The sequence below is a fragment of the Gracilinanus agilis genome, chromosome 2 (genome assembly GCF_016433145.1).
Source record: "Gracilinanus agilis isolate LMUSP501 chromosome 2, AgileGrace, whole genome shotgun sequence".
Classification (NCBI taxonomy): domain Eukaryota; kingdom Metazoa; phylum Chordata; class Mammalia; order Didelphimorphia; family Didelphidae; genus Gracilinanus; species Gracilinanus agilis.
In genome coordinates, this window is record NC_058131.1 from 418,597,239 (window position 1) to 418,620,575 (window position 23,337).

Genomic DNA, 23,337 nt, shown 5'->3' on the forward strand with positions numbered 1-23,337 from the left:
GGTCTTTTCTGTGCAAATACCTGGTATTCTTCAATTTTGTTGAATGCCCATACTTTCCCCTGGAAATATATAGTCAATTTTGATGGGTAGTTGATCCGTGGTTGCAGGCCCAGCTCTCTTGCCTTTCTGAATATCATATTCCAAGCCTTGCGATCTTTTAGTGTGGAGGCTGCCAGATCCTGTGTGATCCTGATTGGTGCTCCTTGATATTTGAATTGTTTCTTTCTGGCTTTTTGTAAGATTTTTTCTTTTGCTTGGAAACTCTTGAATTTTGCAATGATATTTCTGGGTGTTTTCCTTTCTTGATCGAATGCCGCAGGTGTTCTATGAATCCTTTCAATGTCTATATTGCCCTCTTGTTGTAGGACTTCAGGGCAATTTTGCTGAATTATTTCTGTTAGTATGGAGTCCAGGTTTCTATTAATTTCTGGTTTTTCTGGAAGACCAATTATTCTCAAATTGTCTCTTCTAGACCGGTTTTCTTGGTCTGTCACTCTCTCATTGAGATATTTCATGTTTCCTTCTATTTTTTCAGTCTTTTGACTTTGTTTTATTTGTTCTTGTTGTCTTGAGAGATCATTAGCTTCTAACTGCTCAATTCTAGCCTTTAGAGACTGGTTTTCAGCTATGATGTTTTGGTTTTCTTTTTCAATCTGGTTCAATTTGCTTATCAGTTCATTTGATTTCTGAGCCTCACTTTCCAATTGCAAGATTTTATCTTTTAAACAGTTATTTTCTTGCCAGATCTCTTCCATTTTCCTCAAAATCTCAGTTTTGAACTCTTCCATAGCTTGTGAGGAGTTTTCCTTATTTGAGGAGGGTCCAGATGCTTGTTTGTTTTCCTCCTCTGTTTGCTCGGTTGTCTGGATTTTCTCTGTGTAAAAGTTGTCGAGTGTTAAAGACTTCTTTTTCTTGTTGTTATTCTTTCTCTTCTGAGCTTCCTGAGACTGGGTAGCCATCATTAGCCCAGCAGCTTCTCAGGTTTATTCTCGCGCTCAGTGTCTGTCCGCGGTCTATTGGCTCCTGAGGTCTGAGTTCTGGTTTTTTCCAAGGTCAAGCCCCCTGGTGGACCCCCTTGCTTGATCCTCTGCGGGAGGTTCCTTTACACGTCTCAGGGCGCTGCTTCCACAGTCGTATATCCGTCCACGCTGGTTCCCCACTCAGGCTTTAGTTCCTGGTTGTGTCTGCCTCCACCCACGCCTCCGCAGTGCCTGCGCTCTCGGCCCGTGCTCTGCGCCCGGCGTCCACTCTCTGCTCCCGCGCTCAGATTTCGCGTGCGTTTTTTGGCTTATTGGGGTCCTAAATCTTGCTGCTCTCAGGAACAGGCCCTGGAGCTGCCAATGACTCGATGGGTGCCCCAAACTTGCTCTATTTCTTTTTAGCTAGCTTCGGCGCTCTAGATGTTGTGTGTGGAGGGGGTGGGGGTGGGGTGGTTGCTCAGCCCGCGATTTAGTGAGAGCTGTTTCACCCCTTTATAGCATGGAAATGCCTCGATTCCACGTACCTTCGGCGCTGTGCCCTGTTGTGGGGTTCCTCCATTCGTCTGGACTTGTTTTTATGTCCCCTTGAGGAGTTCTGTGTGTTTCGGTCAGGAGAGGTTAAGAGCTGCTTCTTACTCTGCCGCCATCTTAACCCGGAACCCTATCATTTATTATTTTTGTTCTTTGTTCACCTACATTTCCCATTGTATTATTTCTTCCTTTCTCCCAGAGAACCATCCCTCACAAGAAAAACAGAAAAGGAGATAAAAGCAGTTCAGCAAAACTAACCATCAACTCATTAACAAATCTAATTTTGTCTTTAGTATTATGCATCCATAGTTCCCCATCTCTTCAAAGAAAGTAAGAAATGGTCTTCTTATATTTCCTATTGAGTGCCAAATTCCATCATTAATTGCACAGTATTCAATTTCAATGATTTTGTTGTAAATTGGTTATGTTGCTTTTCTTACTTTGAATCAATTCATATTAATCTTCCTATGCTTCTCAGTAGTCATAATATTCATTGTTTCTAATAGCATGGAAATATTCTACTATATTCATGTGTCATAATTTGTTTAGCCATGCCTCAATTGATGGGCAACTGATTTGTGTCCAGTTTTTTGCTACTACAAAAAGTGCTGCAAGAAATATTTTGTGTGCTTATGTAGGGTGTATATGGGGCCTCTTTTATTATTAACTCTCTTAGGATCTGTACCTAAGCAATGGAATCTCTGAATCAAAGGGTATGACCATTTTAATCACTTTTTTCATTGACTTTCAAATAGCTTTCCAGAAAGGTGAGACCAGTTCACAGTTCCATGAACTATGTCTTAATGTGTCTGTTTTTTTGTAGCCCTTCCAACATTTTCTCTTCTTATCTCATCATTTTTACCAATTTTCTTGGCATGAGATAAAACCTTATAGTTGTTGGAACATTGAGATTCTTCTTGATAGTTTGTAATCCTTTTTAGAACTATTTATTCATATCCTTTGGCCATGTATCTATTAGTCAGTGGCTCCCATTCTTTTATATATGTGTTGATACTCCATGTATCTTGGATGTCAGACCTTAACAGAGATGTTTAATGTAAAAGTTTTATTCCCCAGCTGACAGCTTCTCTTCTCATCTAAACTTCATTGTTTTTGTCATACAGAAGCTTTTACATTTTCTGTAATTGAAATCATCTGTTTTAGGTTTTGTGATCTCCTTAATCTCAGCTTTAGTTAAGAATTCTTACTCTTGCCATAGTTGTGAAAGGTATATAATCTTATTCCCTTCTGATTTTTTTCTGAAGGTTTAACTTTATGTTCAGGCCACATATCCATTTTGAGCTTGTTTTGGTATATGGTGTAAAATAGAATGCAAATCCCTTGAGAGCACAGACTGTTCATTTTTGTCTCTGTATCCCCAGTTTCATGCACACTTATAGATGCTTAATAAATATTAGTTGGTTGGCCAATTGATTGGATGCTTAATAAATTCTAGTTGGTTGATCATTTGCTTGAAGTGAGATCTTAACCTAATTTTTGCCAAACTATTTCTAGATTTCTCATTAGTTTTTATTTTTTTAAAGAGCCCTTCTCCTAGTAATTTATTGACATTTTTATCAAATTCTAAAATGTTTTCCATTGATTTTTTTCTTTATTCTGTTCCATTAATCTACTTCTTTATTTTTAAACTAGTACAAATGACTTTGATAACTGCTGCTTTAGAATATAGATTGTGATTTGGAAATGCTGTGTACCTTTTCTTTATTTCTTGAGTTTTGAGACTGTTTATTCTTCTCAGTACACCTATTTTGTCTAGTTTTTCAGTGTCTTCCATAATTTGTTTGGCCTAGCTTTAAATCTAAAAATTTAGGTAGATCATTTTTTTTTTAATTTTAAACTCTTAACTTCTGCGTATTGACTTATAGGTGAAAGAGTGGTAAGGGTAGGCAATGGGGGTCAAGTGACTTGCCCAGGGTCACACAGCTGGGAAGTGTCTGAGGCCGGATTTGAACCTAGGACCTCCCGTCTCTAGGCCTGGCTCTCAATCCACTGAGCTACCCAGCTGCCCCTAGGTAGATCATTTTTTTAAATATTGGAATGGCTTAACCATGTACAGTGAATACCTCTCATTATTTTTATAAAGCATTTTTCATAATCATCTCCATGTTCACTCTCAGATTTTTATGAATTTTATGAATTCTGCAATTATTTTTCCTTCTGAGTTTTAGTTGTTTATACTAATATACATAATATAATAATAATCTATACATAAAGCATTCATTAAATGATTTCTGTATGCTAGGCCAAAATTTACTGATGGTTATATCTTTGATTTGGTTCTTATTTCTATAACTAGTATTTTTATGATATCAAATAATAATATATAGAGAAGGAGCATTCTTGCTATATCCATGTCTATTAGGAAAGGCACTAATATTTATCCATTTCATTGTTCATTGTGGAAAATTGCTACTATATGCTTTCAGTTATATTAAAGATATCTTCCATGTCTGCTTTTTTTTTTAGGGTTTTTAGCATAAATTAATTCTGTTACTTTGTCAAAGGCCTTTATGATTGTTACAAGGCCCATATGTAGTTTGTTCCTGCTCTTATTTAACATTGAATTAAGCCGTTTTTCTCCTCAAATGTCAGAATAAAAAACAATTCTAAAAATTAATCTGTTACATACTAAAAGTAAATAAGTAAGGGCAGCTGGGTAGCTCTGTGGAGTGAGAGTCAGGCCTAGAGATGGGAGGTCGTAGGTTCAAATCTGGCCTCAGACACTTCCCAGCTGTGTGACCCTGGGCAAGTCACTTGACCCCCATTTTTCACCCTTACCACTCTTCCACTAAGGAGCCAATACACAAAAGTTAAGGGTTTAAAAAAAAACTTTAAAAAATAGTAAATAAGTGATCAGCATTTCTGTATATTGCCAGCAAAACCCAGCAGCAAGAGAAAGAAATAGAAATTATACTTAAAATAATTACAGGTGGCATAAAATCTTCAGGAGTCCTCATACTAAACTACATATCTAGGGCATCTAGGTAGCACAATAAATAGAGTACCAGGCCTGGAGTTAGGAGGACAAAGGTTCAAATCTGGTCTCAGATACTTCTTAGCTGTGTAAGCCTAGGCAAGTCACTTAACCTCAGTTGCTTAGCCCTTGCTACTCTTATGTCTTCGAAATAATAAGTCAGAAGACAAGAGGTTTTTTACAAAGATATATTGGAATTATATAAATACAAGTGTGGGGAAATATAGATATAAATAATTGGAGAAGTACTAATTGCCTATAGGTAGACTGAATCAATTTAATAAAAGTAATGATACTACCTAAATGAATTTGCTTTTTCATTGGCAAACCAATCAAACTACCAAGAGATTACCTGATATAGCTAAAAAAATACAATTAATCTGGAGAGACAAAAGGTCCAGAATCACAAGAGGAATAATGAAAAGTGAGTGGGAAGGAAAGGGACCATATACCAAACTGTTCTATATGACAAAACAGATAATGGTTAAGAGAGATCGCTCAGTGGAACAGATTAGGTACCACAATATAGAAGCAAATGAACCTAATAACCTTATATTTGACAAGCCCACTACTGGTATAAGGGTTCACTATTTCACAAAAACTTCTGGGAAAACTATAAAGTAAGTCTGGTTCTCCCTCACACCCATCATATTGGCAAAAATTGACAAAAAAGGAAAATGACAAATGTTGGAGGGACTTGGGGTGGGAAAGAAGCACATGGATATTGCACTTTATGCCAATATAATCCCCCTGGATTAAGAGCGACATCATAAACAATTTAGAGGAGTAAGAAAAGCATTGCCTTCAGATCTATAGCTAGGAAAAGATTTCATGGCTAAACAAGAAGATCACAGAAGATAAAATGGACAAAAGAACCAAATCAAATTTATATATTTCTCAGTTGATAAATGGCCTGAATAGGCAATTTTCTTAGAAAGAAATCCAAACTATCACTAGCCATATAAAAAAAGTTCCAAATCACTAGAGATATACAAAAATGAGCAAATCTGAAGTTCTTCCTCACTCTCATCAAATTGCCAAATTTGACAAAAATGGAAAATGACTAATATGAAGGGATTTCAGGGAAATTGGCATATTGATATAGTATTATTGAAACCCTCAATTGATACCATTCTAGAAAGCAATTTGGAATTAAATCTAAAAAGTTACTAAATTATACTGCCCCTCTGATCCAGCAATATCACTATTAAGGCCAAAGAAGTAAAAGAAAGAGGAACGGGACCATATGTACAAAAATATTTATGACATTTTTTTTGTGGTTTTTCAGAGATCTAAAAACCAAAGAAAGAATGCCTATTAATTGGGTAATGATCAAACAAATATATGGTATATAAAAATATAATAGAATACTCTTGTGCTGTAAAAAATGATTAAACAGTTTCAGAGAAACCTGGGAAAACTTGTAGGAAATGAGCAGAACTAGATAACAATAATAAGGTAAAAAGCAAACAACTTTGAAAAGATTTCTGATCGATGAAATTACCAGTTGGGTTTTCAGAATATCAGTGATGAGGCATAGCTGCTGCTTACCTCTTGACAAGTAATTCAGGGTGCAGAATGAGACATATTATTTTAGATATGGCCGGTGTGGGAGTTTGTTTTTCTTTATTAAACATAATTTTTTCCCCAAGGTTTTTGTCTTAAATTTTTTTTCAATATGATGGAGGTAGGAGGAAGAGAAAATAGATTATTTAAAAACTGAAATGAATTTTTTTTCAGTTAACAAAGAAATAATACTTTAGACCTCTTAGGAAATGTCAGAGGAGTATGTTCAGAAATCCTTAACTACATCTCACATGCTTATTCCTGGGTTCAAATGTGGCTTTCCACATTTCCTAGCTGTGTGATCCTGGGCAGGTCACTTGGCCCTCATTGCCTAGCCTTGATGGCTTTTCTGTCTTGAAACCAATGCACAGTATTGATTCTAATATGGAAAGTAAGGAATCATTTAAGAAAGAAAAAGGAAATGATTAATACTATGTCTGGTCTTTAAAAAAAATGGGATGAGAAGAAATTGCACTCCTTAATCCACATCAACTCAATATATTTTATTGCTAGTATTTCTCACTTGGTATGATTTGTTTTATGTTCTAATTTTTCTACTTTCAAATATTCTGTTAAATTATTATGCAAAAGGGAAAATTGGTTTGAGGAAAAAATTGGTTTTTCAAGTTTGCCTATACCTTTGTTCTTTTCACTATCTTTTCTTTTATTGCTGGTTGTACATTTTGCTTTGTAGAAATAGTGTTTCCAACCTTCATATAGTTTTATCCTATTCCTATCATTTTTATTATTCAAATCATAAATTTTGACTTTTTTTCCAGGGATTGAGAAATTAAATGTTATTTTAAGGCCTAATAACATTTTAAGACAACAGGTCCTTTTAACAGTTGGACAAAATAGATTTAAAATTTAGAGGTAAATATGTGTCTCTTTAAAATTTTAAATTACAGACATAGAATTAATCTTGGCAAGCCATGTTAATTTTTTTTACATTTACAAATGCTGGTAGTTAAACAACATAGTAAAGTCTAAATAAAAACTAAAATTTAAGCATTTTACATTCTGAAGAAAATTGTGTCAATGTGATCTTGCCTTGTATTGCTTTGTAGAAATCTTTCCAAATTTTCATAAACTCTTATGTCATTTTTATGAAGTCATAATACATGCCATCATTTATTCTTTATCATGTAAAGTATAGGCTTTTTGTTATTAGAATACACAGCTATAAATATTTTTGTAGGAATACTTTTTTCTTTTTAAATATTTTTAGGTAATATTCCTGGCAATAGAATCACTGGATCAAATTTTATTATTAACAACAAACTTCCTAACAACTGATTAGGAGACCCTTAAACTTTAAAAATATTTAACTTTGGCAGATTTCTTAGAAAACCTTGAATCTTTGGAAAGCCAATGATTTGAAGAAAAATAGCTTATTACCACTTGGTGATGGTTACGGGTGGACAAGTGCCCAAACTTCAGAGCTGGTATTTCATATAGTTTTAATGGCAATTTAAGTACAGTATGCATAAATAATAAGCATGTTGTTCACCCGAGACACATTAGAAATAAATTATGGCCAGGTACATGCCAGTAAAATAAGCTGCAATGATAAATATTAAAAATCTAACGTTTTTAGTAATTTTCCCAACCAACTTTCTTATCATTTGTTTATGTTGTGAAGCTATAATTAATCATCTGTTCAGATCACCGAAAACATTTTTAGATAACAGGATCATTGTTTAAAAGTTACTGACCTATTGCAGGAAGTCAAAATATGTACAAGTTTCTAATACACACTGACAAATAGAAAGCGCTTTCCATTTGCAATTTTTAGTGTCATTTTAAGTTGCTGCTTATAGCCAATCAGATTTCCCCATGCCTGCTGACATCACTAACTAGCCAGTTCCCTCCAGCTGCAGAGAGCTTCAGTTTGTCTTTTTTTTTTTAAACTAAAATGGAGGCTGCTTTCTTGCCTTAAGGAGTACATTGCCTTTCCTGCTGAAGCCTAGATGTTGACATGTAATAAAGCTAGCAGCAGGATGGTGGTGGATGCAGCTAATTCCAATGGGCCTTTCCAGCCCGTGGCCCTTTTACATATTAGAGGTAAGTTATTGTGTATGTTTTAGTGAATTGTAACCTTCTGTGGTCAGTTAATAAATGGCTATTGTGCTTCAGATAAGAAAAGCAGGAAGTCCTTTGTGGCAGAATCCATTTAATTTTGCTGCAAATTTAACCATATAAAATCGAGTGTGCAATGTTAGTTCGATATTTTAGGTACTACTTACAGATTTTAAGAATTCAGAGAGACATTGCATGCATAGTTAAAAGCTGGTTTTACTGCTCTCTGCTGTCTCTCCCATCCCCCTTTCAAGACTGTGCTGATGTCAAAGGATGTGAAGTCACCAGCTCTGTAAGGTATTGGGTGGGGGGCAGGGCAGAGCTAAGTTATCAGTAAGCAGAGTTTAACGTGTAACCTTTATGTTGTTTAATACTGTAAAGGTTTCTCCAAGCATATATGTCCACAGGATTAATGCTGAATCGTGACCGAAAAATAGTCAGCATTTATTTTAAAATAACTTAATTCACAAAGGGTTGGTCCGTGTCTTCCAGCACCTCCTCTCTCTCTCACCAAATCTCTAAAGATCTAAATTTTTTTATGTTTTGAAATGCTGAAATGGTATTGTTTCTGAAATATTTGCCTATTTTTTTCTAATGAAAGCACATCTTAACTCACTTTGATATGAGAAGAGGAAACAGTATATTACATCCAACAAATCTTGAATTGTGATTTGCCTTTAAATTTTGAAGCAGCAACAAGTTTTTAGGGTCCTTTAGACAACTACATTAGTTCACTCACCCTCTTTTGTGGTTCATTGGTTTTGTGTTTCATTACCTTCAGAAAATACAACTTTAGAAAGGAACATTAGGCATCTAGAACATAAACCCTTCAAAGTAGTCACTATATATGTTGTTTGGTTTGGATTTTTTTTTTTAGCATTTTAAATATTTTTGAAATGTGCATTTTAATGTTTTTGTTTGTTGAGGATGAATGAGAAATAGACACTAGACTTTATAAAAATTACTTTTGAAATTCATGGTGTCCTATATAGGCCAGCCGTGTCCTATATTAATAGAAAAGCAGTAACTCTCTAAATCTCCTTCAAGGACCTGTGCTGAGATAGGGTGGGGGAAAGATTCTAGGTGACTAATAGGCTGTATGACTAAAATGCCGGACAAGATTTTTCAGATTCTAGGGTGTATCCAAAGAAGACTAAAACCATATAAATAAATATAATATCTCTTGAATCAAAATGAATGGTGGTTTTCTCTTTTAAAGAAAAAACCCTCTCTATAGAGAGGTGGGGTTAAGTATAGAATTTCAAATGACCAGATTGTAAAAAATGTTATGAAATTATTTTGTTTAATAATGATCTTTGAGTATTTTAGGTGTTCTGGTAGGATGAAGAAGAGTAAAATGTGATTTTTTTTTTTTTTAGGATTTATTAGTTCTTAGATAAATACTGGTTCACTTGGTCTCTCTCTATATATATACATGTAATATAATTGTATTTTTACATATTTTGGGTACATATTTATTGCATTTAAAATGTGAACCAACATATTTTGGGCTTATATATAGTTTTATAAAAAATTACTATGTCCTGAAAATATTTGAAAGATGAAATTTATGTTACTGATCATTGATATTATTTAGGAGACTTGAAAGAAGACCTCCCCCATTAATAATTTTTTCTCTTCATTAGCCTGAAAGACTTGCTAAGTAAATGCAGTCAGAAAAACACTTTGAAAGTCTAGCTCTGAATTATTTTCATTCAAACCATAAAATAATCCCTAATCTCAGAAAAACAAGGAAAGAGTTACATAAAATCAAGAGATTTCTAGGGTAGAATTTTCAGTAGATTCCTAGTCTTAAATATTTGCATATAAAAATGAATACTCTTTGGACATAGGACCACACCTTAAAATTGAAAATACAAAATTAGTCTATTGACAATTTTTGAAGCGTTTTACCTTAAGATTTTGACTATCCCTTCCTTCTGGATACATATCTCTTGTTTCTGACACTTCCTTTTTCTAATCCATCATCATCTATCACCTAATCACCACATATGTTTAGTTCTAGAACCATTTCACTTTTTTCTCTCCATTCTCTCTGATGATCTCATCAGCTCCCATGGATTAAATTATCTCTATCAGGTTATCTCCTGAAGCTATGTGTCTAGTTCTAATCTCTCTCCCAAACTCCAGTCCCCCAAGGCCAACTACCTGCTGGACATCACTACATGGATGTTCCTTCAACATGTCTACAATGGAACTGATCATCTTTCCCTTTGAACCTGCCCCTCCTCTAAACTTCCCTAACATGATTGAGGGCACTACCATCTTCGAGGCACACAGGTTAGTAAAGTAACCTCATAGTCATCTTTGACTCTTCCTTCTCTTCATGCCTTCCATATCCAGTCATTTACTAGATAGATCTTACTGAGTTACAATGTCTCGTAGCTATCCTTTTCTCTGTGGTTATACACATGCTACACTAGTTCTAGTCTTTATTACTATTTCTTTGACTGTTGTGATAGGCATCCTCCTAATTGATATCTCTACTTCCAATCTACCCTGCCCACAACTACCAAAATCGTCTTTCTAGATAGAGTTCTTTCTGTGTCGTTCCTCTGCTTAGAATCCTCAGCCCTTTTTATTCTCGATTCTAGGATAAGATACAAACTCTTCCCTTAGCCTGGCTTTTAGGTCTTGTACTATATGGCTATAATCTACCTTTCTAGACTTTCCTTTATACACTCTGCATTCCAGCTAAGCTGGACAAATAGCTATTCTCAGCATTCCATCTTGAGTTGTACCCTCCTTCCAACCTTGAGTGTTGACCTTCCTTTGTTTACCTCAGCATCTTCTTCCTTCAAGCTTACCTTGGATACTATATCCACAGTGATGCTTCCTTGGTTGTACCCTCCCCTCAGTTGTTAATGCTTTCTTCAGATTACCTTGAATTTACCTTATCATAGTGCCTGACACACAGTAAGTAGGGAATTAACTCATTGATTTTCAGTATACATTTATATCCCTTTCCCTTCCAAACTAATCTCCTTGAGGGCAGGATCTATTTCTTTTTTGGTCCTTATATTACTAGCACCTTGTACTTAGAGGGAGAAATTTAATAAATGTTGAATTCAGTTGAAATGCAGGCATAAGTTCTCGCAATTCCTTCCTAACATCGATCTGGGTTTCATGGTAGATGATGGATGACATTTTTGGGACAATTGATTTTAGATACCTATATATCATGATGAATGAACTAATGAAAAGGCATTTATTAAGCATTTGTTATATGTAAAGCACTAGGCCAAGCCCCAGGGATATAAAAAGAAAAATCTAAAATCTGTCCTCTCAAGAAGCAGATTCAATGAAGGAGGTAACACATATAATAAGTTCAGCTGTAGGACAAATGGCAAGGCCTGAAAGTCCTAAAAGTTCAGGGGTAGGGTGAGGCAAGGCCCTGAGGAGTTCAGTTTACTTAAGTGGTTAAAGAAAATAGGTTGGGAGTACTGCAAAGCATAGAGTAGGACAGTCCGCCATCTCATTAGAAGGAATGGTGCTGTTGACTTCCGTCTCATTCAAAATGAGAGTAACCAAACAACCCAGGCCAAGGTCATAGGGTACCCCCAAGAGTAATGTTCCTTGCCCAGCCATTTTGGGTGATAGTCAATATACTGGTCCCCACAAAAAGTTGAAGAAATAGAGCTCAATTGGAAGAGGTTTTTGGGGGGTTTTGCAGTCAGATATCTAACTTATTTTGAGCCCTTTTGTCTTCAGAATTACAAAATAAGGGAAATAAAATATCTAGTCTTTTGAAGCTTCATATTCCATATGAGAACCAGAAGCCAGTGTTAAAGGAGGAGGCAGAGAATATCTGGCTCTTCAATATATCTCTGTAAGGTTTCTAGCAAACAGGGCAGCTATGTGGTTCAATGGATAGAGAGCCAGGCCTGGAAATGGGGAGGGAGGGAAGGGGGTTCCTGAGTTAAATATAATTTCAAATGCTTCCTAGTTGTGTGACCCTGGGAAAGTCACTTAACTAACTGCCTAGCCTTTACTGCTCTTAGTATCGATTCTAAGACAGAAGGTAAGGGTTTAAAAAAAATTTTTTTTCACCCTGAAAGGTTCCAGGAACAGAATTTGCTATGTTCTTTGCTTCCCCTCAGCAACTTTAAGACCCTTTCTTCTATCACCATCCTTCTATCACCACCAACGTCATCATTCCTTCTTCAAAATTACTATAGCCAGACTGGATGGAGTTTTTTGTTTATTTGTTTTTTCTTTCACCTTTGAACCACTAGGTCACTCCTTCCTATTAAGTTCAGTACCTACCTCAGTCTTCTCCACACCAACTTTTTTCCCCTTTGAACACTCTGGCTTTATAATCCCTTGGTCTACTCCCCTCTATCTCCTTTCTACATCAATCTCACATAGGTTGAATTCTATTTTAACTTGGCCCATCCTCACCCCCTAGCTCAGTTGAATTTGTCCCAGTTTGAGCTCTGATTTGAATTATAGTACTCAATGATAAAAAAAAAAATTAGATATTTTACTAAGTCCACAATATAGTATAGATAGAAAAGTACTACTGTAACTATACAGAGAGTTTTAAATCACGTTCAAGATGATTAGATGGTACTATTTAAGCTTTTTGGTGAGCCTATACCTCTTACTTGGTTTATTCTCAACAGCTCCTAAAAACAGTCTAGTGTGTTTCTCCCTTCTCCCTCACCTCATTGAGACTGTAATGTTCCTCTTCATGTTAAAAGCTGATGCAGAAGAGAATATTAGCCAAATGAGAAAGAACTGAATGTCAGAAGTGGGAAGTAAAAAGGAAGTGAGAAATTTTGATTCCTTCTTTCCCAGTTTTTGTTTTTTGGCCTTAGAAAACTTAGTTACTGGGGGCAGCTGGGTAGCTCAGTAGATTGAGAGCTGGGCCTAGAGAAGGGAGGTTCTAGGTTCAAATCTGGCCTCAGACACTTCCCAGCTGTGTGACCCTGGGCAAGTCACTTAACCCTCATTGCCTGCCCTTAACACTCTGCTGCCTTGGAGCCAATACACAGTATTGACTCCAAGATGGAAGGTAAGGGTTTTAAAAAAAAAAAAAGGTTAAAAAAAAAAAAAACTTAGTTACTTCTTCTCTTTGTCTTATTGCCATCTCTTCACTCTGAAAACCAGGATTGGTAATAGCTTCTTTCTTCTGGGTGATGAATACTTATCACTGAAATTGGTTAAATTGTTCTAATTTTGAAATTAAACTTCTGTGGCAACCTGATAAAAACCTATGGAATTCTTCTTCAGAGTAATGTTTTGTTGCTTACATTCATAGTTAAAGAAAATGCTAAATTTCAGTTTTAAGTCAGTAAAAATAATAGCATAATTTTTTTCCCCAGTCAAGTTCATGGACCCCTTGAAATATATCTATGGAACCTAGGGTAAGAACTCCTTATAAATCAAATTCTTCTCAGAATTTTCTCGAATCTGGTATAGTGGAAAGAGCACTGGATTTGTAGGCAGGGAATAAGAGTTTAGATCCTAGCTCTGCTATTCATTAAATATGTAATCATGAACAAATATGTCTCTAAAATGGAGATAATACTTAAATGTGTGTTTTTTAAGAAAAGAACTTTATAAATCCTATATGATTTATGTGAATTATTCAACTATTCAAAATAGTCATATAAGAAGTGGGTAGGAAGCAGAGCCTAGGTTTCAGCCCTGGTTCTCTTGACTGAAGGTACATTATCTCCATTCAGAGGAAAGAAAATAAAATAGTATGGTAAAAATAGTTTGGTTTTGTTATTCTGGGAAAGGAAGAGATGCCAAAGGGCAGTGTATCAGACAGCACAACAGGGAATTTTAAACTTGGCACTTTAAGGAATTCCCAAAGAACATGTTTGTTATCTTATTTAACATCATAACCTACAAGCATCAGAAAGGGAGAATAAAAGTTGCTCAATCATGCACTTAGTATATTTTCCCATACTTAACATTTTCTATAAAGCATAGCATAGTGGGATATCGGTTATATAGAATTCAGTAATCATACTTAAAGCTTAGCTTTTGTTGATTTTAAGTAATAAATATATCCAAATAATATATACACATAATGTATACCATGCATATTTGAGAAAAATAGAACTTAAAGCATTTTAGATAAAATTGTTGCCCTTTTAATAAATATTAGTATGTTTTGGTATGTCTTTGCTACCTGATCATGCAAACAAATCTTATTAAATTTATCATTGTCTTTGTCATAACTTAGTGAAAAAGTTATATATAAGATACAGTTTCCCAACTTTCCATACTTGCTATTTAGATTTTAAATTTTCTTTGGTCGGGTTAAAAAGTGACTACAAAGAATATGCACTATATAAATATTAGTTATTATTATGTGAAGATTTAGGGAACTTCAAAAGTAATTCAGGAAGTATTTCTCTAGAGTTGCTACTGTAGTGGAGGGTTTGGGGGTGGGGGAGAGAGAGAGAAAGAGAGAACCCTTCATCCTTAACCTTGGGAAAGACATACATTTTCTAAAGTTTATAATTAACAGGTTATAACAGCTAAACCTGATTTTTATTTTGGGATACTTGGAAACAATACAGTGGAAAGAGTTCTGGAAATGGAGTCAGAGTTCAATTGGAATTAAAAACTAGTCATGGGTTCAAATTCTAGTTCTGCTTCATACCATCTGAGGAAATTGGACAAGCCACATAACCTCTCTAGGCCCCAGGTTCTTCCCCAGCTCAGTATTCTTAAGTCTGTGAACTTGTATGAGAAAAAATACATATCTTTGTCTTCACTAATTTCTAAATGAAATTTATCATTTCTTTCAGTAATTTAAAAACAAATTCTAAGAAGGATCCATTGGTTTTCCCAGATAGCAGAGTAGATCTATGACTCACAGAAGGTAAAGAACTCCTGGAGTTCTTTCAAGCTCTAAATCTGTGATCCTTTGATATTTGTAAATCAAAAATTTTCTAATTCAGAAAAAAAAAAAAACCATGAAGAGGACCTCATAGGTTCCTAGATTTAGAATGAGAAGAGAACCTTAAAAGTTATTGAGGCCAAGAAATTGAAGCTCTCAGAAAGCTTAAATGATTTTAAGCTACAAAATATGTAAAACAGAATTTGAACCCAAGTCTTCCTAACTACAAATCTTGCACTCTGTTCACTATACCATGCTGCCTTGTTAGACATTGCATAGTGAAGAAAATCTTCATGTGGTTTTATAGTAATATTCTATACAAACAAAAACCCTTAAAGGTCCTTAGTAATTTTTAAGAGTGTAAAGAGATCCTGAGACTAGAAAGTTTGGAAACTACTATTCTAAGTTAAGACATTTTCCCTTTTTTCCCTCTTTTCTTGATAATGCCTGCATGTTAGTGGAATATTTTAATCACAGCAGGGTTTAAGATAAAGTTTAAAATGACTTCCAGGTCACTTTCTTAGTTTGAATGTTATCACTTAGTGTACTCCAATAAGGATGGTTTGGATTTTTTTCCTCAAAGTGACTTTAAGTGACCTAAGGATATATGGAAGCTTATCTCCCATTGTTTTGCCTACTTCCATAACTTCTTAAACTTTTTGTAGCTTATCCTCACTAACTTGGCATTTAGTACCCAGAAGAGTTTGCAACCCTAGAAATGCCTTAATATATTGCTAAATTATGTACAAAACTTTTAAGAGAGTCCTGGCACTAATATTTGGAGGAACCAACTATTTGTCTTTAGTCTGTAGAATACTTTCTTATCCCTACTTTGTTTCTCTTTATATTTCTTTAATTATATTCAGCCCTACCGTTACTTATTCTTACTTATTCTGTTACTGACAGATTTGTAATTTAACCTCTAATAGAATATTCATTTGCATATATAGAATAATATAGCTATCATTAACATGATACTATACAATTTGCAAAACTATATATATTATCTGTGAAGATGTCTTTAGAAGCAAATTGTTTTAACTAGTTTCATAATAAAATTATCAAAGAATTGTTCATAGAAATAAGGATTTCATCTGTAATTAAAATTAAATGGGATAATTTTATACCTATCACTTTGCTATAGTTTATTTTTAAATGAAGATGTTATGGGGCAGTGAATTGGTTCAGTGGATAAAGCTTCAGACCTGGAAACAGTAGGTTCTGGGTTCAAATGTGGCCTCAGATATTTCCTAGCTATGTGAGCCTGGGCAAGTTACTTGATCCAAATTGTCTACCCCTCATGACTCTTCTGCCTTGGAACTGAGACTCAGTATCAATTCTAAGACAGAACGTAAGGGTTAAAAAAAATTAAAGATGTAACTTTTTATGATTTTCATTTGTATTTAGTGATATTATTTAAAATAGTTTGTGCCACAAGTCAAGTCTCATTAATCTCATTAATTTCTTTTGGGTAAGAATTTTGTTGTATTAACTATTTCTTGAATTAAATAGAATAACATCTGAGGCTTAAAAATATTTTATAGAGTCTTTCATCATACTCCTGTTGTGACAGGATTCTAGAAGGAGAAAGCAGGCCATGAGTAAAAGACAATAAAACAAATAGCGTGTAAGAAGAAAAGTCTGGATGGGTAATACAGTTCATTGGAGATGGAGAGAAAAAGACTGGAAAACCATTTAGAACTATTACATTAGTCAAAATATTTGATTAAATTTAGGGGTGACAGCAAATTATAAAGACCTGCATTTTACTGAAATGGGGGGTGGATGGCAAAGCATTTTATAGTCTAAATAAATACATCTATAAAAACAAATTTATCTCTACTATGCATATAATTATCATTCTAATTATTCATGTATCTGTCTCATTTCCCTTTAAGGTAAGCGTCTTGAGAATAAGGTCTATACTTCTTTTTATCTTTGTATCTCTAGCAACATAGTACTCAGTACCAGTATCTAGTTACTTCATTTAATGTCTCCTTTTAGTTAATTTCAAGTGAAATTTTTTTTCCCCAAGTTAGAACTTATTTAGATGGTCAGTCTTGTCTCATTTTTCCCCTTGGTTTATTTTAATAACATTGAGAAAGAACTTTCCTTAAGTGATCAATATAAAAATATCTTTGCTTATTGTAGAGAATGAAAATTGTGTGTTTGGAGAGAAGGCCAGTAACTACATTTCTTCAGGGTTTTGTTTTTATAACCTTTTATCTTGTGACTTGATGCTATTGAGATAAATGAAAATCACTTAGATACTATGATGAGGCTATGATGTTTGCCTGTCATTTTCATGTATTCCTCCCTGCCCATCTCCAACACAGTTGTCCTGTAATTTTCACTTTGTCATAGACTCTGTAAAATGCAATATTTGTAGACTTTACTTACATAGACTGAAGATTCTTTAAAGGAATTGTGCACATTATCTCCAACAAGTTCAAACTGGGTGACATTTCTAGAAACTTCAAAACTGAATTCATAGTATCTTTGTATCTCCATGAAATTTTCAGAACTGATATTATAATAATGTATAATAAATACGTTGTCCTGTTTGGTTTTTATTGCATATTTAAACAAGTACACTCATACATTAGACTAGCTATCTAGATACATTAGACTAGCTATCTAGATACATGGATTTTATTTTTCTGCTCATGATTGATACTTTTTTCTCCCTTTGACATTCTTGAAAACTTCAAGAAATTTCCTTTTCATTATATAGACCCCCAATGACAGTGATAGTGAACCTTTTAGAGATGGAATGTCAGGCCCCTGGCCCATCCCACCACCACCCCCAGACCAAGTGCCATGCCCACATGTTCCAGAAACCAAGTGCTGGCCTTCCCATTCCCCCACCTTGCCCCCCCGCCCCACTCCATACCCCAGAAGGGGGAGAAAGCATTCCCATTGGGCTGCTGGGCAGAGGAGCAGGTGAAATGAGGAATATTCTCAGGTGCATAGAGAGGGGAAGGGGAACAGCTTTGCCCTAAATGCCTTTGGCTTTCTAGTAAAAAGAGAAAGAAAAAAAAAAGGCCACAGGCATGTCCATAGAAAGGTCCCTGTGTGCCCCTTTTTGGCACCCATACCATAGGTTCACTATCACAGCCCTACGATTTTAATATACCTTTAAAAAATTGATGGGCTTTTAGGATAGGAAATAGTAATGGGAAATGACCAAAAAAGCAGGAAGGCAGGATAGTTTGATCTGACCCAAGTTTAGAACATGGATGACAGCACTTTAGAAGAGTCTTTGCAGCTGGCTCCAGAAGAACCATCTTGCCTCTTGAGACAGTATGATCCTGGGCAAGATAATTAATTTCTCCCTAGGTCTCAGTTTATTCATCCATAATTTGAAAGCATTAGATTTCACCTCTAAGGACCCTTCTAGTTCTAAATCTATGTTCCTATGAGTATAAAAACAAAAGAAAAAATCTGTTAAGTCTTTGCCATGTTTTTGCTCATAGGTGCAAGAGCTGGAAGGGATCGCAGAGACCATCTGGTGCAGAGGTTCTTTTAACCTTTTTTATGTCTTAGACCACTGTGGCAGTCTGATGAAGCCTCTGGATCACTTCTTAGAATGTTTAGTTGCCTACATTCATAATTGAAAGAAATGCTAAATTTCCATCAGAGATTAGTGATAATAAAGATGTAATTTTTCCCAGTTCCCAGACCCCCTGAAATTTATATTGTACCACTAGGTTAAAAAACCCTGATCTAGTCTCTCATTTAACAGATGAAGAAACTAAGATGCAGAAAGTAAAACATGTAGTAAGAATCAGAGGAGGAATTTGAATTCAGGTTCTCTTGATTCCAGAACCAATGAATGCCTTTTCTGCTATTCTATATTTCTATTTTGTTGGGATATAAGAAAAGATGTTATACTAGAAGGCTTTGAATTTTTTTTAATTTTTAAAAAATGTTTTTTATTGGTCTCTTTTTCTATGTTTCCCAATGCATCCATTCTTCCTCTTCCTCCCAGAGAAGCATCCCTTATTAAAAAAAAATGGAAAAGATAAAAAATCTGAGCATAGTGGCTTATACCTGTAATCCCTGCAACCAGGGAGGCTGAGGCTAGAGAATCTCTTGAGCTCAGGAGTTCTGACCTACAGTGGGCTAGAAGGAACCGCACACTAGGTTCAGCATTAATGTAGGAAGCCCCAAAGGAAGAGAGGATGGCAGGTTAATAACTAAGGGAGGAGGAATGCAAACTAGCATAGGTTGGAAACAAAGTAGCCCAAAGTTCCCATGCCAGTCAGAGTGATATTGAGCCCATGAGTTGCTCTGGCACTCTCAGCTTATGCAAGATAGGGAGACCCAGCCTGGAAAGGAAAGGAAAGGAAATGGAAAAGAAAGGGAAAAGAAGCATGTCAAAAAAGCCTGAGAATTATTTTCATTGTTCCATACCTATGGACCCCTACCTCTTTTTTTACAAAAAGAAGTGGAAGAAGACTTCTTCTCATATCTCTTCTTTATATAATTTCACAGTATTTAGTTTTGGTTGTTTTGTTGTTGTTTCCATTTAAATTATTGTCATCATTGTATATATTGTTTTGCTAATTCTATTTATTTAATTTTTTATCAGTTTATATACATCTTTCCATACTTTTCTGTATTCATTGTATTTGTTACAGCACAATAATAATCCATTGCATTCACATATCATGACACACTTAGCCATTCCCCTGTACATGGACATATACTTTGTTTCCAGTTCCGTCCTGCTGCAAATATTTTTGGTGTATATATAGGGCCTTTCTTTTTGTCATTGACCTTGAAGGAGACTTTTCTTTAATGTACTTGATTAAATTATCAGTTTTCAGTGAATTGCTAGGAAGACACTAGGGCTATTATAGCATAAAAACTCCCTCTGAAGTTACAGCAGCCCCTGGATAGTCTGTAGGATGAAAGCCATATAATTCCAACATGCAATGAATACAACTTGTCCTTTAGACAGGAAAATTGTAAGCATAGAGTTGCACAGTTGTGTAGTATTTTAAAAGGAAAAATGATTAATAAGTCAAGCAAATTATCACCATCATACTGCTCCTCCTCCCCAACAAAAAATAAATAAAACTTCATTGTAAGTGTGCATAGTTCAGAAAGTTGAAAAAATAGCCTTACTAAATTGAAGGACCCTACATAAGTTTCCACCTTCAGTCAAAGTTAAGTTGATATCCTTTTAGTATTTGGACTTAATATTTCACTTGAGAAAAAATAATTGCTCATATCCTTTTTTTAATTTTATATTTCAAGGATTCATGATTTATTTATTCTATTTATCCAACATTCATCTCTTCTTAACTACTTCTCCCATTTGCCTGCTGGACAATTCTGTCTTGATTTCCCATAGATATCACAAACATTTCTTGGCCCCTCTAAACCTACCTCTCCTCTTTTTTTTTTTATTCCTCACTAATTTCACATTACTGTCTCATTCGCTGTGGCAAACAGGCATATTTTCCATTCTGTTTAATGCCATTCTGTCTACCATCCCCATCCTTCATATACGTTGTCCCTCATCCTGGAAATACTCTTCTTCCTCCCCTTTTCTTCTTGGAATCTCCAGTTCCTTTCAGGTGCTACTTCCTTAAATAAGCCTTTCTTTTCTTCTTTTTTTTAAATCCTTACCTTCCACCTTAGAATCAATACTGTGTATTGATTCCAAGGCAGAAACGCAGTAAGGGTTAGACAGTGGGGTTAAGTGACTTGCCTAGAGTCACACAGCTAGGATGTGTCCGAGGCCAGATTTGAACCTAGTACCTTCTGTCTCTAGGCCTGCCTCTCAATCCACTGAGCTACCCCAGCTGCCCTCTAAATAAGCCTTTCTCGACTTCCCCCCGTTGTACATGTTTTCTCTCCCTTACTCTCATTTATTTTGTATTGCTTGTAAATAATGTGCATTTATATGTCCAAATACATTCTGTTTACTCCCAGGAGAAGGTAGGCTCCTAGAGGGGAGGAACTATTTTGTTTTTCTTTGTATCTCCAGCACTTTTCACAGTGCCTAACACAAGTAGGTACATAATAATGAGTTGAACCTGTGGTGGACCTTCAATATAGATTGCTGCCCTTAGACAGTATTTGGAGGTCGCTATAACCCAAAAATTCACCCTACAGACAACTGATGATGAGGCTTTACACTAAGCTGCTTCTTGGATAAGAGAAAGTTGCTTTGTCTTAGCATGAGTCCTGCCAGATCTCCCCTTCCACTTGGAAAGTTTTTGAGAACACAGAATTATCTTAACCCATATCCTGTAACATCAGAGAATAATTTTTGTAGATGCTAGTATCTCCTCTCATTTTCAAATGAGAACATAAGAGGAAAAGTAAGCGGTTTAAATGCAATGTCTTACACTTCTGTTCAGAAAGTCAGTAGCATACATTCAGGATGAGAGACTTGTAACTAAGCCATAAGTAACATATAGTACATTTTAGTGTACTGCAAACTCAGTGTGAGTTAAAATCTGACCTAGTAGCCAAAACATATCTTACTCCTACCCTTCCATCAAATCTTCTGGAACTGTTACTCCATAGCATTTACTTTTTAAATTAATTTATTTTATAGGCATTTATGATCTGTTTGGCCTACTGCCCCTCCTCCCCAACAAAAAATAAATAAAACCAACAAAAAATAAAATCTTCATCATAAGTGTGCATAGTCCAGAAAAAAAGTTCCCATATTGCACATACCCCAACATATGCTTCTCTCTACATTTTAGTTCATCGCCTCTCAGGCAAGAGGTCTGTGGCATATTTCATCTTCATTTTCAAAGTTTAGCAGTAAGCATTAGGGTTACAAAAAAAGCAAAAACAGCCACTGCCATTAAAAAGTTTATATTCTAATAATAGAAACATGTAAAAAATGAAGTACACACAAGATATATACAGAACAGATGGAAGGTAAACTATGGAGGGGAAAGCACTAAGAGCTAGGAAGACTAAGAAAGGTCTTCTGGAGAAAGTAGGATTTGAGCTAATGTTTAAAGGAAGATTCCAAAACTTCAGAGGTAGAACTGAGGAGGCCAAGCATTCCAGGCACAAGAGACTGCCAGTATCAAGGCACAGACAGAGGAGATAGTGGTGTGTGTTTGAGGAATAGCAGATAAGATAATATGACTACATTGTCGAGGAAAGTGTGAAAAGACTGGAAAGATAGAAAAAGACCGGGTTGTAAAGAGTTTTCTGTGCCAAAGAATGGGCTTTATATTTGATCCTAGAAGTAATAGGATGCAGTCAGAGTTTATTGAGTGAGCAAGGGGAAGGGGTGACATGGTCAGGCCTGTGCTTTAGAAAAATCACATTGGCAGGTGAATGGAGGATGGATTAGAGTAATTGGAATGGGAAGAGCTTTAAGATAGGCTAGTTAGAACGCTATTTCAGTATCCCGGATGAAGAGGGCCTGAATAAAAGGTTAGGCAATGTGTAAAGAAGGTAGATATGTGGAGTGTGTGATGAGGAGGAATCAAAGGACGATAATAAGCTTGTGATTCTAGGTGACTATGCCCACCATAGTAATAGGAGAGGATTTGGGGAGAAAGATGAGTTGTGTTTGGAATATTTTTGAGTTTGAGATGCCTCTGGAATATATTGAGGTGTCCAAAGATCTGGAAATCTTTTGTGTGGAGATGATAATTGAACACACAGGGACTTAGATCATTAAGTGAGATAATATAATGGAAAAAGAGAAAAGAGTCTTGGGAGCTTTGGGGAACCGCCATGTTTAATGGATGTGCTATGGTTGAAAAATCAACAGAGGAAACTGAAGAGTGGTCAGATAGATAGGCAGACAACAAGGAAAGAGCAGCATGGTGAAAACCTAGAAGAGAGAGTAATCAGGAACAGGTAGGTGATCAAAGACAACAAAGAGGTCAAGAAGAATGAGGAATGAGAAAACACTATGAAAATTTTCAATTAAGAGATCATTGGTAATAATAGCTGAATTTTTCAAATTATTTTTGATGAACAAAAATCTATTTTCTCTCCTTCCCACCTACCTCCAATTTGACTAGAAAAAGAAAAAGAAAAAAAATACTGTATTAATCACGCATAACCAAACAAAACAAATTTCTGCATTGGCTATATTAAAAAATTATATCTCAGTCTGCACTCTGAATCTATTACCTCTCTCCTAGATAATAGGATAGGGTTTTTTTAAATCATGGTTCTCTGGAAATGGTCAGAGTTTGTAAGTCTTTCAAAGTTATTTGTCTTTACAACATTGTTATTATTGTATAATGGTTCTTTTTGCTTCTTCAAATTTCACTCAACATCAGTTCATACAAATCTTCCCA

The 23,337-nt window shown here is 35.3% G+C and overlaps 1 protein-coding gene across 6 annotated transcripts in view; it reads left to right on the forward strand.

The window, feature by feature from the left end:
• PPP2R5C (protein phosphatase 2 regulatory subunit B'gamma) overlaps positions 1-23,337 on the forward strand; it is a 219,900-nt gene that overhangs the window by 92,045 nt on the left and 104,518 nt on the right. For 4 of the 6 annotated variants that reach the window (XM_044664605.1, XM_044664606.1, XM_044664609.1 and 1 more), the window contains exon 1: positions 8,002-8,136. The exons of the other annotated variants lie outside the window; for them this stretch is intronic. In XM_044664605.1, the coding sequence (XP_044520540.1) occupies positions 8,043-8,136 (94 nt within the window). In that variant the 5' untranslated portion in view covers positions 8,002-8,042. Of the gene's footprint in view, positions 1-8,001; positions 8,137-23,337 lie in introns of those variants that run through there. 6 annotated transcript variants of the gene reach the window in all.